Here is a 14551-nt window from a genome sequence, read left to right as displayed (position 1 = left end):
GCGTCTGCGAAAAGCGAGTCTGGGCCATTTGCCCTGCGCTTTCCGGGGTCCGCGGCCGGCGGGGCGGGGCGGGGGGTGGGGGAGCCGCGCCGCGGGTGGGAGCCGCCTTCCCGAGCGCCCCTCCGCCGGCGCCACGGGGCAGGTGCCCGCCGAGCACGGGGAGCGCCCCCGGCGGCCGCCGCGGAAACTTTGGGGTCACCAACACCTCGAGGGGCCTCCCCGCGGCGCGCGGCCGCTCCCCCCCCGCCGCGGAGCCCCGCCCCCCCCCGCCGACGTGGCGGGGCGCTCAGGTCGGCCGGGTCAGGTGGTTGGGTGCCGCCCCGGGAAAGCGCTCCCCGCCCAGGGCGGGCGCCGCCGCCGCGCCCCACGCCGCCGGGGGAGGGGACTCGCGGGAGTCGCGGGCGGAGGCGAGGAGCGGCGCGCCGGGCGGAGGCGCAGAGGACGCGAGGCGGCGGGCGGGACGGAGCCATGGACCGCGGCGGGCAAGGTGAGGGCGCGGCGCCTCGGGGAGGGGCGCCCGCAGCAGGTGCGCGGCGGCCCCGGCGGGAGCGGAGCCTCCCCGACTGGCATCTTCCCGACCCGGCTCTGGCGTCGCGGCGGGGCCGAGCCGCGGGGAGAGGGGAGCGGGCGGCGGGGGCCGCGGGCGCGTGCATGTGTGTGTGCGCGTGAGTGCGTGTGCGCGCGTGTGCATGTGAGTGTGCATGTGCGCGCGCGTGTGCATGTGTTGTGTATGTGCGCGTGTGTGCGCCCGTGTGTGTGCGCCCGTGTGTGCGCGCGCGCGGGAGCGGCGGACGGAGCCCCGGGCCCTGCGGGAGAGCCCGGGGGGGGGGGGGGCCGGAGGCTCTGGGCGGCGGCGAGGGGGCCGCGCGCGCTCCTGTCGCCGGTGCAGACTGAGAACTGCCGACCGCGGGTCCTCTCGCCGCTGCGGATGGGACCGGGACCCCCCCCCGCCCCCGCGTCCCCAGGATGGAGACTCTGCCCTCGTCCAGTTAGCGTGCTTAGGGTCCTGGGGGCGTTTGAGCCCCGGAGCAGTGGTTTTGGACGTCTCTGTGTAAGAGGTGCCCCTAAATTCTGCCGTGGTGCCCAGGGGCTTATGGGGGGTGCGGGGGATGGAGCTTTTCCGAGTAAGGGGCCTCTTTGCCTCCTCAAGGTGAAACCCCACGGTGTCACCGCTGCTGCTCTGGGTGGACTTGTTTCTGCAAACAGTAGTGTCTCAAGTGAACTGGTCTCCGCCAGAAGGCTGGTTTAAGGGGGATGCAAACAGGAGGGCATGGTTTTAAGATCTGAATACGAAGTATTTAAAGGTTGCTTCATCTTTGTGACACTAACCCGGTAATAATACAGCCGGTGGCACGCTTTTAAAAAGATACATAAATGTCAAGGGGGAAAAAAAAAGTAACACTATTAAGGTACGTTTTAGGAAGTGGGGAGAGGAACGACTCCTATTTTGAGTTCAAGCGCGACAGTTTTCATTTTTGCTTATCACTTTATATTTACCTTTAGGCAGGCTTTTTATGTAAATAAAAGCATATTCCATATAAACTATTGTGTATACAATATGTAATTGATGTGTGTGTGTGTGTGTGTGTAATAAGTAACATATATCTGAACACCTGTTGTTTAGATTGGAAGCTTGTTGATGTTAGAAGCATATACTGCATCTTTGTCCAGGGTTGGGTAACATGGTGATTTGCACATGGTAGATCCTTAAATGTTTGAATCAGAAAGCTCCCCTCCCGTCTTCTGTGTTTTGTTAGGAGAAGGCCTAGGAGCCACCATGTAAGCCAGCATTGTTCTGTCTGCTCTTTCATGAGGGTGTCTGTGATGTCAAACATGTGAACGTGCGTATTTGCATATGCCTTACATTGTCATATTTATCATGATGCTGTTTTTAGAGTAGCTCTGTTTGGTACTTGTCAAACTAGATGAAATAGCTGTGTGTGACCAGGTGGATGGTGTGACTGATGTTACTAGATTTGGTTTTCTAGTTTGGTGAGAATCGCAGTCATTAGTACCTGCGTGCTGATTGCACCTTGTGTGGTTTTTGTAGGACTAGTTTTTCGTGTGTGAGATATTTTATGAGTTCTTTGGCCTATGAGGGGAGTCTCTCTGTTTCTAACTTTCCGATGTTTTCTTTGGTTAGTCATGTTAGTTCTTGTTTTTAATTATTATTCCTCGAGGGCAAGGGAAATCCATCCTCCTAAAGTGGGGAGTCTAAACTCAGCTCAGAATGAAACATGAGTCACCTGCTTTGGGAAGGTCAGGTGGCTCACTCAGCTTTGCTGTGTTGCAGCCACGTGGCCTCTCCTTAGGCTTCTGGTTCCATCTGACTATCTCTTTTGCATTTTCTTCTCTTTTCTTTTCTTTTCTTTTCTTTTCTTTTCTTTTCTTTTCTTTTCTTTTCTTTCTTTTCTTTTCTTTTCTTTTCTTCAGATTTTATTTATTCAGGAGAGACACAGAAATGGAGATACAGGCAGAGGGAGGAACACGTTCCCCTCCTTATGTTCCCATGGCACAAAGTAGGTGCTCCGAAATGCTTGTTGACTGCCAAAGATGAAAAGGAAAAGTGACCAAGAGTACGTTCTGGCTGTTGGAACCTCTGATGTCCGCCCTTGGTTCCCACTTACTACTGTTCTTTTTTCCCCTCTGTATTTTAAAGGAGAACTCTGTGGTTAGGCAGAGAAAGTTGTCGATCAAGGCTGTTTTGGACTTAGAGAGTAAGTTTACTTGTAAGGTCTTGGAACTAGCAGAGTGGATGGCTAAGTCTTGTTGAATCCGTGGTGAGACTTGCTTGAAAAAAGAGGAGGAAATTGGGATTGCAAACCTGCATGTTCCCTCCCAAACAGTGTTGGCTGAAAGAAAGTGTATGAAACTCTGATTTTCTCTTGAATTGTGGTTTTTTTTTTCCAAGTACTGAAAGCCGCATGAGAACATGTTGGGATTTGTTTAACTTACTTTTTAGTGTACACGGAGTTGCATTTGTCTGTTCCCTAAAAAAAACAAAAAAAAACAAAACAAAAAAACGACTCTAGATGCAAAATTAAATGCCCTACCTCTTGTCTTAACTGCATTTCTTTAATGTAAATGTTTCCTTATACCTTCCTTAAAGATGTCAAAATCTATCCCTTACTATTTTTTTTTTAATTTAACAGAGCTATAAAGTCTTAGAACAGTTTTCCTTGTGTTTTATATAATATATTCTAATACTGCAAAGTGTCTGGCTCAGAGTCCGCTGTTTTCCCCACCTTCCCCTGTACCCAGACCTTGTACATAATATTCTGCTTATATTGAGAACTCAGTCCACAGTAATTCATTTAAAACATACCCCAAGGGATGCTTGGGTGGCTCAGTTGGTTAAGTGTCTGCCTTTGGCTCAGGTCATGATCCTGGGGTCTTGGGATCAGACCCTGATGGGCTTCCTGCTGGACAAGGAGCCTGCTTCTCCCTCTCTTGCTCCCCCTGCTTGTGCTCACACTCTCTCTGTCAAATACATACATACATACTTGCATGCATACCATTACCCCCCCAAAAAATAAAACCTACCTTAGACTGCGAAGTGCCTCTCAAGACTTTCTCCCCAGAAGCCAGCACATTGAATGTGTGTGCTGCTTTCACTACTTTGAAAGTGTAGTGTGCCATGCTAACTAGAGCATACATTGTGTAAAAAAACCCTCCTGGCTGCCTTTTATGGTGTCGAATAAATATTTATACTTGAGTACTCTCTTATGTTAGCAATAACCTGTACTTTGGCAGTCATCTAGCCATTAGTGCATTTTATCTGTGTTTGAATTCATACAACACACACACACATACACAGACACACACACTCACCCTACAACTTTTTTTTCAGGGAGAGAGGGAGGGCTGCTGGAGCCAAAAACCTGGGAGAGGAGAAGGCTGCAAGAAAAGTAACACAATGTTATGCCACTGTAATTTTGGCATTGAATTGTACCTTCAAAATAGTAGAACCGTGAGATGTCACTTATTTAAAAATAAAACAAATGTAGAGATGAATGGATAATAGTACAGAGGGTCGGCTCACAGATCTCAGGGTTTGACCCACCCCACTCCTGGGTGTCTTTGGTCAAGTCTCGCTTTCCATATGGTACTAATGTCTTTGTTAGTTCAAATTCACTTCCTGCATTTATTTTTATGCGGCAGCCTTCCTGGTCTCTAGGGCAAAAGCTGAGTGGTAGGAGGGGTTGTGATCTTTTAGCAAGATCTCAAAACAGCATAATCTATGCGCAAGATAAAAACAAACATACTCTCAGTTCAGGACCACAAAGAACAGCAAAATCCCCTGAATTTATTTGCTTCTAATCCTTTTGTTGTAGGTTAAGATTATTATATTTTCCTTTGGGGTTCATTATTTCTGTTTTAATTGTTGATTGCTGTAATCTTCAGAGACTCTCCCAAATTTTATTTGCATGTAGTACAGAAACCATCATCTTAGCGATGTATTTTTATTGGAAAAATATCCAAGGGGGGGGGGATCAAATGATTTAATGTCTAGTTGAAGTTAAAAACATGTTTACATTAAAAATACTTTTTGGTAGCTGTGAATAGTTGTTCATTTTAGAATAATCAGAAAATACAATGAAAAAGAAAAAAATCATCCATAATTCTATTCTGAAAACTCATTATTAGCTTATTGATTTATGGGTATAAATCAATATGTATCATTTTTAACAAGTCATAAAATGATCTCTTTTTTTTTTTTAATTTATTTATGATAGTCACAGAGAGAGAGAGAGAGGCAGAGACATAGGCAGAGGGAGAAGCGGGCTCCGTGCACCGGGAGCCCGACGTGGGATTCGATCCCGGGTCTCCAGGATCGCGCCCTGGGCCAAAGGCAGGCGCCAAACCGCTGCGCCACCCAGGGATCCCAAAATGATCTCTTATTGAACATTTCATTTTATAACTCGTTTTTAATTTTTTAAAAAATATTTTAAAATTTATTTATTCCTCAGAGACACAGAGAGAGGCAGAGACCTAGGCAGAGGAAGAAGCAGGCTCCCTGCAAGGAGCCTGATGCGGGACTCGATCCCAGATCCTGGGATCAGGACCTGAGCCAAAGACAGATGCTCAACCACTGAGCCACCCAGGCATCCCTATAAATTGTTTTAAGTTTTTAAAATTTATTTGCATGATCTCTGCACCTTACATGGGGCTCAAACTCATGACTCTGAGATCAAGAGTCACATGCTCTTCTGACTGAGCCAGCCAGGCGCCCCTTATAACTCCTTTTCAAAAAACAAAACAAAACAAAAAACAAAAAACAAAATGTCAATATATTTAAAAAATATGCTTCTCCAACATCATTTTGACTACTGTGACCAGGTAATTAATGCGTGTGATCAAAATTCTAACTGACTCAAAGTTTGCAAAACATAAATCTTCCTCCCATTCCTGTCTCCTGGGCTGTTTCCCTCAGATAGCAGTACCAGCATTGTACCAGTTTCTTCTCTTTCCATCCAGAGTCTATGCAGGTAGGTATCTATACACTTATATTTGAATATATATGTATGTGGATATATTATATAAATTGTAACATGCAGATTGTTTACCACCTGACTCCCTCCACTTAAATACAATATATGTTTTAGAGATTATTCAATAGTTATATAGAGCTGCTTCATTTTTAATGGCTATTTGTGGATGTACCATGTTATGTATCCTAATAGGTGATACTTGTTCCCTATTGATGGCCATTTCACTTTCCCCTGGTATGTTGCTTTTAAAACAAATCTGCAGCAAATAAATTTGTATGCAAGTCATTTGATAAATGTGCCAGTATGTCTGTAGGAAGAATTGTTAGAAGGATGTGACTGTTCAGTTTGGATAGTGCGAAATCCTGCTCAATAGAAGTGCCAGTTACACTCTACTAGCATTGTGTGGGCATCTGCTTCCCTCCATCATTCGGCCTGGGTGTTGTCACACTTTTTCATCTTTGCTTATCCTATACGGCAGGAGGGGTTTCTTAGCATATGGTTTATTATATATATTTTTTTATTATGAAAGTGGTTTGGTAAATTTAAATCTATACTTCATTTTCTGTGAAATGTCAGATTATATACTTTGCCCAATTTTCTGTTGTGTTCTTTTTTCCCTTGATTTGCAGAATGTAGCCCTCCATCCATGATATGAATTGCTAATGTATTTTTTCCTGGTTTGTCTTTACTCCTTTGACTTGATAGTGATCTTTTCCCAAGTAGAAACACTAATTGATGGCTGCTTTCATTTTTAGCTTCTAGCTTTTGAATCATTCCTGGAAATACCATCCCCACTTTCTGTTTTTTTATTGATTTTATTTTTTACATTTAAGTCTTTCATCCATCTGGAGTATATTTTGATAGAAAGTGTGAGGTATGAATCTTAACCACCGCTCCCAATTGGCCACTCAGTTGCCCAATACCAGTCACTGAATATTGGATTTTCTACTGATTTGAAATACTACTGTTGTCATATACTAAATTTCTGTATTCTGTTCTTTTCCTTTGATCTATCTGTGCATTCCCAGCAACCAAACTAAGTTATCATAGCTTCATAATATGTAAAAATACCTGGAAAGACTGATCGTCCCTGATTACTATTTCTTTCCTTTTCTTTTCTTTCTTTCCTTCCTTCCTCTCTTCCTTTCCTTTCCTTTCCTTTCCTTTCCTTTCCTTTCCTTTCCTTTCCTTTCCTTTCCTTTCCTTCCTTTCCTTTCCTTTCCCTTCCTTTCCTTTCCTTTCCTTTCCCTTCCTTTTTTCTCTTTTCTTTTCTTTTCTTTCTTTCCTTCCTTTTCCCTCCCTCCCTCCTTCCCCTCTCTTTCTTTCTTTCTTTCTTTCTTTCTTTCTTTCTTTCTTTCTTTCTTTCTTCTTTCTTTCTTTCTTTCTTTCTTTCTTTTCTTCTTTTTTTCTTTCTTTCCTCCCTCTCTCTTTCTCTTCTCTTCTCTTTTCTTCTCCTCTTCTCTTTTTTTCTTTTCTTTTCTTTTTTCTTTCTCTTTCCCCATGCCCATCATGGAGCTCAAACTCCTGACCCTGAGATCAAGAGTCACACACTCTACCAACTGAGCCAGCCAAGAGCCCCTCTAATTTATTGTTAGAATTTTTTCCTAGCTATTCTTGCCAGATTCCATTTCCAAATGAACATTAGAATCAATTTGTCTAGATGAAAATACAACAGAAATCCTGTTGGTATAGCTTTTCTCCCTCTCCTTCTCTACCTCCCTGTCCCCCATTTCTCTCTCTTTCTTTCATTCCTCGCTTTCTTTCATGGAGGGAGGCATGGGAGGAGCAGAGGGGTAGAGAAAGAGAATCTTAAGCAGGCTCCATACCCTGTGTGGCGCTCATGTGGGGCTTGATCTCATAACCCTGAGGTTGTGACCTGAGCTGAAACCAGGATTTGGTCGCTCAGCTGACTGAGCCAGGTGTCACCCACCAACAGTTATTTTAAAGGGAGGAGGGAAGGTGTGAGTGGGGAGCAAAAAAATGGACAGAGGAGGTTGAAAGGGTTTGTTTTTTTGCATCCTCAACAACACTTGTTCGTTGATTGATTGATAGAGGCTATCTCAGTGGGTGTGAGGTGATAGCTCATTGTAGTTTTGATTTGCACTTTCATGATGATGAATGATGTGGAACATCTTTTTATATGCTTGTGGGCCGTCAGTATGTCTTCTCTAGAGAAATGTCAGTTGAAGTCCTGTGCCCATTTTTGTTTGGATAATTTGTTTTTGTTACTGTTGCCAAGTTGTAAAAGTTCTTTATGTATTATGGATACTAAGCCCTTATGAGATCAATGGTTTACATGTATTTTCTCCCATTCAGTAGGTTGTCTTTTTGCTCTTGGTTGTTTCCTTTGCTGCACAAATGTCATTGCATTAAAAAAAAAAAAAAAGAAGAAGAAGAAAAGAAAAAAGAATTAGGAACTCTATAGGAGAAAAATGCCATCTCTTTTTATTTAAAATTCCTCTATTTACTGAGAAGCTATATATGTTATTAGCCATTTTTCTTCTCCTCTTAAGGTTGTTACTCACTTTTTATACTTGGATCTTGGTGTGTCTTGGCCGCCTTCTCATCATCCCCCCCATGGTCCTATTAAACCTTTGTGTTTTGTGGCACATATTTTTCCTGTTTTTATTTTTATTTTGGTTATGTCAGACCTTTAAGATGTTGTTTTTACTAACAAAATACAGTATTAAGAGCAAATACTTTGTAGGTGACATTTTTGGGAGTAATTTGCATGGCTCTGGGCAGCTTTCAGTTCTTCCTTCCCTGGGTCTTTAAGTCTTCTCTCTTACCACACTTTTGTAATAAGTCAGTACTAAAAATAGTGGGTTTAGGTATTACTGTTAATTTACATGCCTCGGCTTATAGGCATGGTGTGTTTCATGTTACAGATAGGCAAATAATGTCAGTTTAAAAATTTATATAAGCATAACTTTGATAAAGTTTAGGATTGGGAGTTTACTGTTAGGATCAGACTTCAGCCATTGTGTTCTGGGCTTTGTTGGAGGCATTGTGGTGTGAAAAGGAACATCTGGTGCAATCAATAGGGCTATAGGAATGAAGATAGTAGTTTATCTAACTCATTAGTGTCTGTAGTTGGCTGGAAATAAAGTGTCACTAGAACAGAAAAAGGTTCTTATATTTGTATTCCTAGCACTCAGTCAGGTGTGTATGTAGTAGGTACTCCATAAATCTTTGTCCTGTTGTGCGTAATTAATTGGAAAGATTCCTAGCATAGAGTCAGATTGGGTTAGATAGAGTGACTAAGAATTAGGAAAGGATAATGGTTTGGCAGAGAGGCAAGACGATAGGTTCCAAATATTTTTTAGTTTTATATATAATCACTGAAAATCTGTAAATAGAAGAAGCCAAATTAGTACTTTACTTCTGAGGTATTATGTTAACTGTGTGTATATATGTATGTAGATAGAGAAAGAGACAGTGAGGTTGCATTTCTATTCTCTAAAGCATTTTGGATGTAGTGCTCAATAAATATTTTCACGGATGCATTTCCTATGTTGTTCTACCAAAGTTAGTTATTTGCTTCAAATGTGTCCTGGGCTTAGGAGGCATGGGTGGTCTCCGCGCATTTTAGAAGTTTTCTTTGACTGCAGTTGAGAAGGGCAAGGGGGTATGTTGACAGTGGTGTCAAGTACTGACCACTAGTTAACCAGAATGAGAATTCTGCAGAGAGAGAAAAATGCAAACATTTTGGCCTTGGGGGCAGTTAGCAAAAGGATGACCAACCTATTGTTTTGGTCTCTTGTGAGAATATCCCTTTTGGTATATCACTTTATTAGAACTCAGAATGATATTGGTGATGATGGTGATACCACCACCTGGCTTTTGCAAAACTCTTATTAATTTTTTGACGTATTATTTCATTTGAATCTTAGTGCTGGTGGGTGATAGGACTGGTATTATTTTCCCTTTATATACGAGGAAACAGAAGCTGATTGATCACGACTTCCCTACATACACTGTGCTAGATGTGGTGAGTGCTACAAAAACTTTGTCCCACACCTCTTATCTCTAAGAGAATCATCAGGACCCCAAGAAAAATTTAAGCTACACTTGTTAACCGGTTTTAAAGCCCTGGGGATACTTCATACTTCTTAGAGATGTTTTTTTTCCTCAACTAATTAAAATAAAATTGGAATCTGAAGGGACATAGCGTCAGCCTTGCATTATAATTACCTAAGTCTTCCAGCTGGGGTTTTTACTGGATCACTTATAGAAATACTCCTCCGACTCCTTCTAATACCAGCAACAGCATTTGCTGAGTGTGTTTTATATGTTAGGTTATATTCTAAGTGCTTTTCAAGTTTCATTTTTTAATATCTTTTTAAAAAATATTTTATTTATTTTTTTAAAAAGATTTTATTTATTCATGAGACACACACACACACAGAGAGAGAGAGAGAGAGAGAGAGGCAGAGACACAGGCAGAGGGAGAAACAGGCTCCATACAGGGAGCCGATGTGGGACTCGATTCCGCATCCCCAGGATCATGCCCTGGGCCGAAGATGGTGCTAAACCGCTGAGCTACCTGGGCTGCCCCATCTTTAAATATCTTCCCAAGAAACCCATGAACAGTGCTTTAATATCCCTGCTTTACAAATGAAGAAATAAGGTGTAAAGGGATGACTAGTTTTGGTGCTGAATAGTATTGATTCTGAAACTGAATATTAAACATTTCTGTAAAAGGCTACTTCGGTGGTTTCCCGTTCAAATTAAACATTTAATGTATTTGAAAGCAAACATGCTATGATGTCTGCCCTCAGGCTCAAGGCCAGTCTTGAGAAAGAGACATAGAGCTTGCTCATTGTCTTGAAATGGGTGTTGTAAGAGCTTGCATAAGTGATGGAGGAGGAAGTGAGCAACTCTGGCTGGGTCATCAGAAAAGATTCTTACAGTACATGACCTTTGACCTTGGACTGGATGGCTAAGTAAGAATCTTTGTGAGGGGTGAGAGAAAGACGAGGAAAGGAGTTTATGGAGGCAAGTCAACATGTACAATGAAGCAGTGGCACGGATGGGCAAAGGGGTGTTTGTGAATCCTCAGAATTTCCCTGGATCCGGAACCTCAGGTAGTCATCTGGGTGTGGGGAGGGGGTGGTGGTGTGAGCAGTCTTGTGTGCTAGGATCAGGAATCCAGACGGTATTCTGTAGGTGGTTAGTAGGTGGCAGGTGTGGGGAGTTCAGTTTTAGGATATTATTTTGGCAATTGAATAGAAGGTACTAGCAAAACAGGTAAAGCGTGTCTCTGTATTCCTAGCCAGTGTTAACCCTAAGAAGCAAAACTGCCAGTTATTTTACCAGCAACAGATGAGTTTCTTTGAGAATAATGGAGAATTGCAATCCAGGACAAGAAAACTATGGCAAAATCCACAGGCAAGTCCACCGAGCACAGGAGAGGAATCTTCTTTTGTAGAAGAAAGTGGGAAGCTGGGAAGACTGTCATAAACAAAGACCTCATTGGAGTCAACTGGGAGGGTTTTTATTTTATTTTTTAATGATTTTATTGATTTATTTGAGAGAGAAAGAAGCAGCAGGATAAGCAGAGCAGGAAGGAGAGGGAGGAAGGGGATCTCAAACAGACTCTGCCCTGAGCGTGGAGCCCTAGCCAGGCCCGATCCCACGACCTTGAAATCATGCCTGAGCCAAAGCCAAGAGTCCCACGCTCAACAGACTGAGCCACCCAGGGGCCCTAAACTGGGGGTTCTAAGCCTAGTGGCTTTTCATTAGCCGAGCTGGGACTCTCTCTCATTGGCTGGGCTGCTGGGGCAGGAGGAAGTCTCCTTTCTTCCTGCTAGAATTGTAAAGTAGTATCTGTGTGCAAGGTCCTGTCTCTCTTCCTGTTGGGTCTGCAATCCACTATGAGTGGTGGGGCAAGAGAGTTCCCCCTCCCCACCCCCCCAACTCCATTTTAGTGAGGTTTCCTTTTTATTAGTTTTCCACACCAGAGGTGGGGGTGCTGGGTTCCTGAGAGATGGCTGGGCTACCGTGTGTCATGTCAGGGGTGGAGGGGATGTGAGGGTTAGAGAAGAGTAGAGAGAAGGGCTTTCAGGTTGCATGGAAAAGGAACTGGGATGGAAAATCTAGAAAGAAAAGCAGATGCAGGGAAGCAGATAATTATGTTTGGAGTATGGCACACTTGAGGCCTTCCCAGTTGTCCGAACTGCATAACACACCATGGTAAAACCCAGTGGTTTACAACAGCATTTGTTATGGTCACAGATCTGTCACTTGGGCAGTGCTTGGAGGGGACAGCTTGTCTCTGCTCAGCCTCAGCTGGGGCGATTTGAAGTGTGAGGCGGAGATCATCTGAAGGCTTACTCACTCCCATGAGGGGTGGTGGTACTGGGAAGACTCAACCAGCTGGGGCTCCTCAGCACCCGTCTCTGTCTGCGTGGCCTCCAGAAAAACCCCCCCAGCACGGGCCTGTTTGATGGTGGTTATTTGGTTGCCTGTGTTGAGTAGTAGTTTATGCCGGAGACTGTGCTGTAGACCTGACAGTGGGCAGCCCCGGGATGCCCACCCTTCTTGTGTGTTCCCTAAGGGCTCCCAAGGTGTGACTCTTAAGAGAGAGGTGGACAGAAGCTGTGTGGCTTTTATGACTTCGCCTCGGGCATCACTTCGTCCTCATTCTGTTAGAAATGTGCCAGCAGAGGCCAGCCCATACTCAAGGAGAAGGAGGTGAGACTTGACTCCACTTTGGGAGGGAAGAGCATCAGTGGCTCTGGGCACATGTTTTAAAATCACTACCCAGGTCTCATGGGACGTTTATGTGGGTAGGTTCAGGGGTAAAATACGGATCTCTAAGAGAAGGAGCTGGGCAGGATGTTGAGGTTTGGGAGACTTGTGATCTTGGAAGCTATTAAGTTGCTGAGATGGCCCAGTGGGGGGTGGGGGGAGCGGGGGAGGGCTAGGAAAGTGGAGTGAAATGAGAGCAGAACTTGGATGTGAACATTTCAGGGCAGAGAGAGGAAGGTGGAAGTTAAGACAGAGGGAGTTCAACTTTCAGGGGCGGTGGAGAGGCAAGTGGAGAGAGCCAAGTGGATGGGCCAGAAAGAGTATTGGGTATTGGCTGGTGCTGAGGACCCATGGTAGGTAATGCTGAGGGGTTCAGACTCCATGGGTTGGGGTGGGGTGGGACTGCTCACCAGTATCCAGTGTCAGGTTTTGTTTTGTTTTTAATTTTATTTATTTATGATAGTCACAGAGAGGGAGAGAGAGGCAGAGACATAGGCAGAGGGAGAAGCAGCCTCCATGCACCGGGAGCCCGATGTGGGATTCGATCCCAGGTCTCCAGGATCGCGCCCTGGGCCAAAGGCAGGCGCCAAACCGCTGCGCCACCCAGGGATCCCAGGTTTTGTTTTGTTTTTTTTTTTTTTTAATTTTATTTATTTATGATAGTCACATAGAGAGAGAGAGAGAGAGGCAGAGACACAGGCAGAGGGAGAAGCAGGCTCCCTGCACCGGGAGCCCGATGTGGGATTCGATCCCGGGTCTCCAGGATCGCGCCCTGGGCCAAAGGCAGGCGCCAAACCGCTGCGCCACCCAGGGATCCCTTGTTTTTAATTTTATTTATTTATGATAGTCACAGAGAGGGAGAGAGAGGCAGAGACATAGGCAGAGGGAGAAGCAGCCTCCATGCACCGGGAGCCCGATGTGGGATTCGATCCCAGGTCTCCAGGATCGCGCCCTGGGCCAAAGGCAGGCGCCAAACCGCTGCGCCACCCAGGGATCCCAGGTTTTGTTTTGTTTTGTTTTTTTTTTAATTTTATTTATTTATGATAGTCACATAGAGAGAGAGAGAGAGAGGCAGAGACACAGGCAGAGGGAGAAGCAGGCTCCATGCACCGGGAGCCCGATGTGGGATTCGATCCCGGGTCTCCAGGATCGCGCCCTGGGCCAAAGGCAGGCGCCAAACCGCTGCGCCACCCAGGGATCCCTTGTTTTTAATTTTATTTATTTATGATAGTCACAGAGAGGGAGAGAGAGGCAGAGACATAGGCAGAGGGAGAAGCAGCCTCCATGCACCGGGAGCCCGATGTGGGATTCGATCCCAGGTCTCCAGGATCGCGCCCTGGGCCAAAGGCAGGCGCCAAACCGCTGCGCCACCCAGGGATCCCAGGTTTTGTTTTTGAACGCAAAGAGGGTGGTAGTTTGACCTCTGTGCGCATTTGTAAAAAGAGAGAAGCCAGAAGCAGGGGGAGAATAACTGGCTTTGCTATTGCTGTATATGTCACTGGTTTTAGTTAAGATGCTTTTAATGCAAAATGTATTATAATAGTCATACCCTGGAGTTTGACCTTCAAGGAGCTGAAGTCTATGAGCAATAATTCACTTTAATGGTAACAGCTTTGCAGAGAGTAAGTACTTATTAAATACTTGCAAAATGAAAGTGCAGTATTACACATTCTCTGGGTGGTATGAGAGCCAGAGAAGCAATTTCGCCTGGAGGTGACATTTGAGCCAAATCCTAGTGAAGCTGTAACTTGTTTTTTTTTTTCTTTTTTCTTTTTTTTTTTTTAAACTGGTGATTTCTCAGGGCGAATCTGAAGTTGTGAGTGCTCACTTCCATCATGGAGTGTCTTGGCTGTGGGATTCATTTGTGCAGCGTGCCTGGGTTTGTCAAATATTCTCTTGAAGGCTCTCTTGAAAAATGATTTGCAGTCCAGAGTGACAGGTCCCAAACAGGAGTCCACCAGCTATTTCTCTCGGGTCACTGTTGGAAGGGAAACATACCTTTCAAATCTATTCTGATGATGATGTTTAAAATGGATTGCCCATTGCTTCAGGGATTAGATAAAAATTTTGACTAACAGTAAAGATAATATGACAGATTGCTCTTGGTTTAGGGGCTTTTATTTTTTCCCAGAATTATAATCCATTTTCAGACTTCCTCTTTTTTTTTTTTTTTAAATATTTTTATTTAGTTATTCATGAGAGACATAGAGAGAGGCAGAGACACAGGCAGAGGGAGAAACAGGCTCCATGCAGGGGGCCCGACGTGGGATTCGTGGGATGGGATTCAATCCCCGGACTCCAGGGTC

General features: G+C 44.6%; 1 protein-coding gene across 10 annotated transcripts in view; it reads left to right on the top strand.

Annotated features, from left to right (window-relative positions):
* Positions 1-141: 141 nt before the first annotated feature.
* The window catches only part of TPD52 (tumor protein D52), a 108855-nt gene continuing 94445 nt past the window's right edge, over positions 142-14551 (top strand). For 6 of the 10 annotated variants that reach the window (XM_049103950.1, XM_049103947.1, XM_049103946.1 and 3 more), the window contains exon 1: positions 668-1058. In XM_049103950.1, the coding sequence (XP_048959907.1) occupies positions 731-1058 (328 nt within the window). In that variant the 5' untranslated portion in view covers positions 668-730. Of the gene's footprint in view, positions 488-667; positions 1059-10434; positions 10580-14551 lie in introns of those variants that run through there. The other 4 variants (XM_035708445.2, XM_035708443.2, XM_049103952.1 and 1 more) reach the window with 2 other exon arrangements.

Source organism: Canis lupus, chromosome 29 (genome assembly GCF_003254725.2).
Source record: "Canis lupus dingo isolate Sandy chromosome 29, ASM325472v2, whole genome shotgun sequence".
In the NCBI taxonomy this organism is placed as follows: Eukaryota; Metazoa; Chordata; class Mammalia; order Carnivora; family Canidae; genus Canis; species Canis lupus.
Note: the sequence above shows the minus strand (reverse complement) of the source record. Positions and strands in the feature narration are given on the sequence as shown.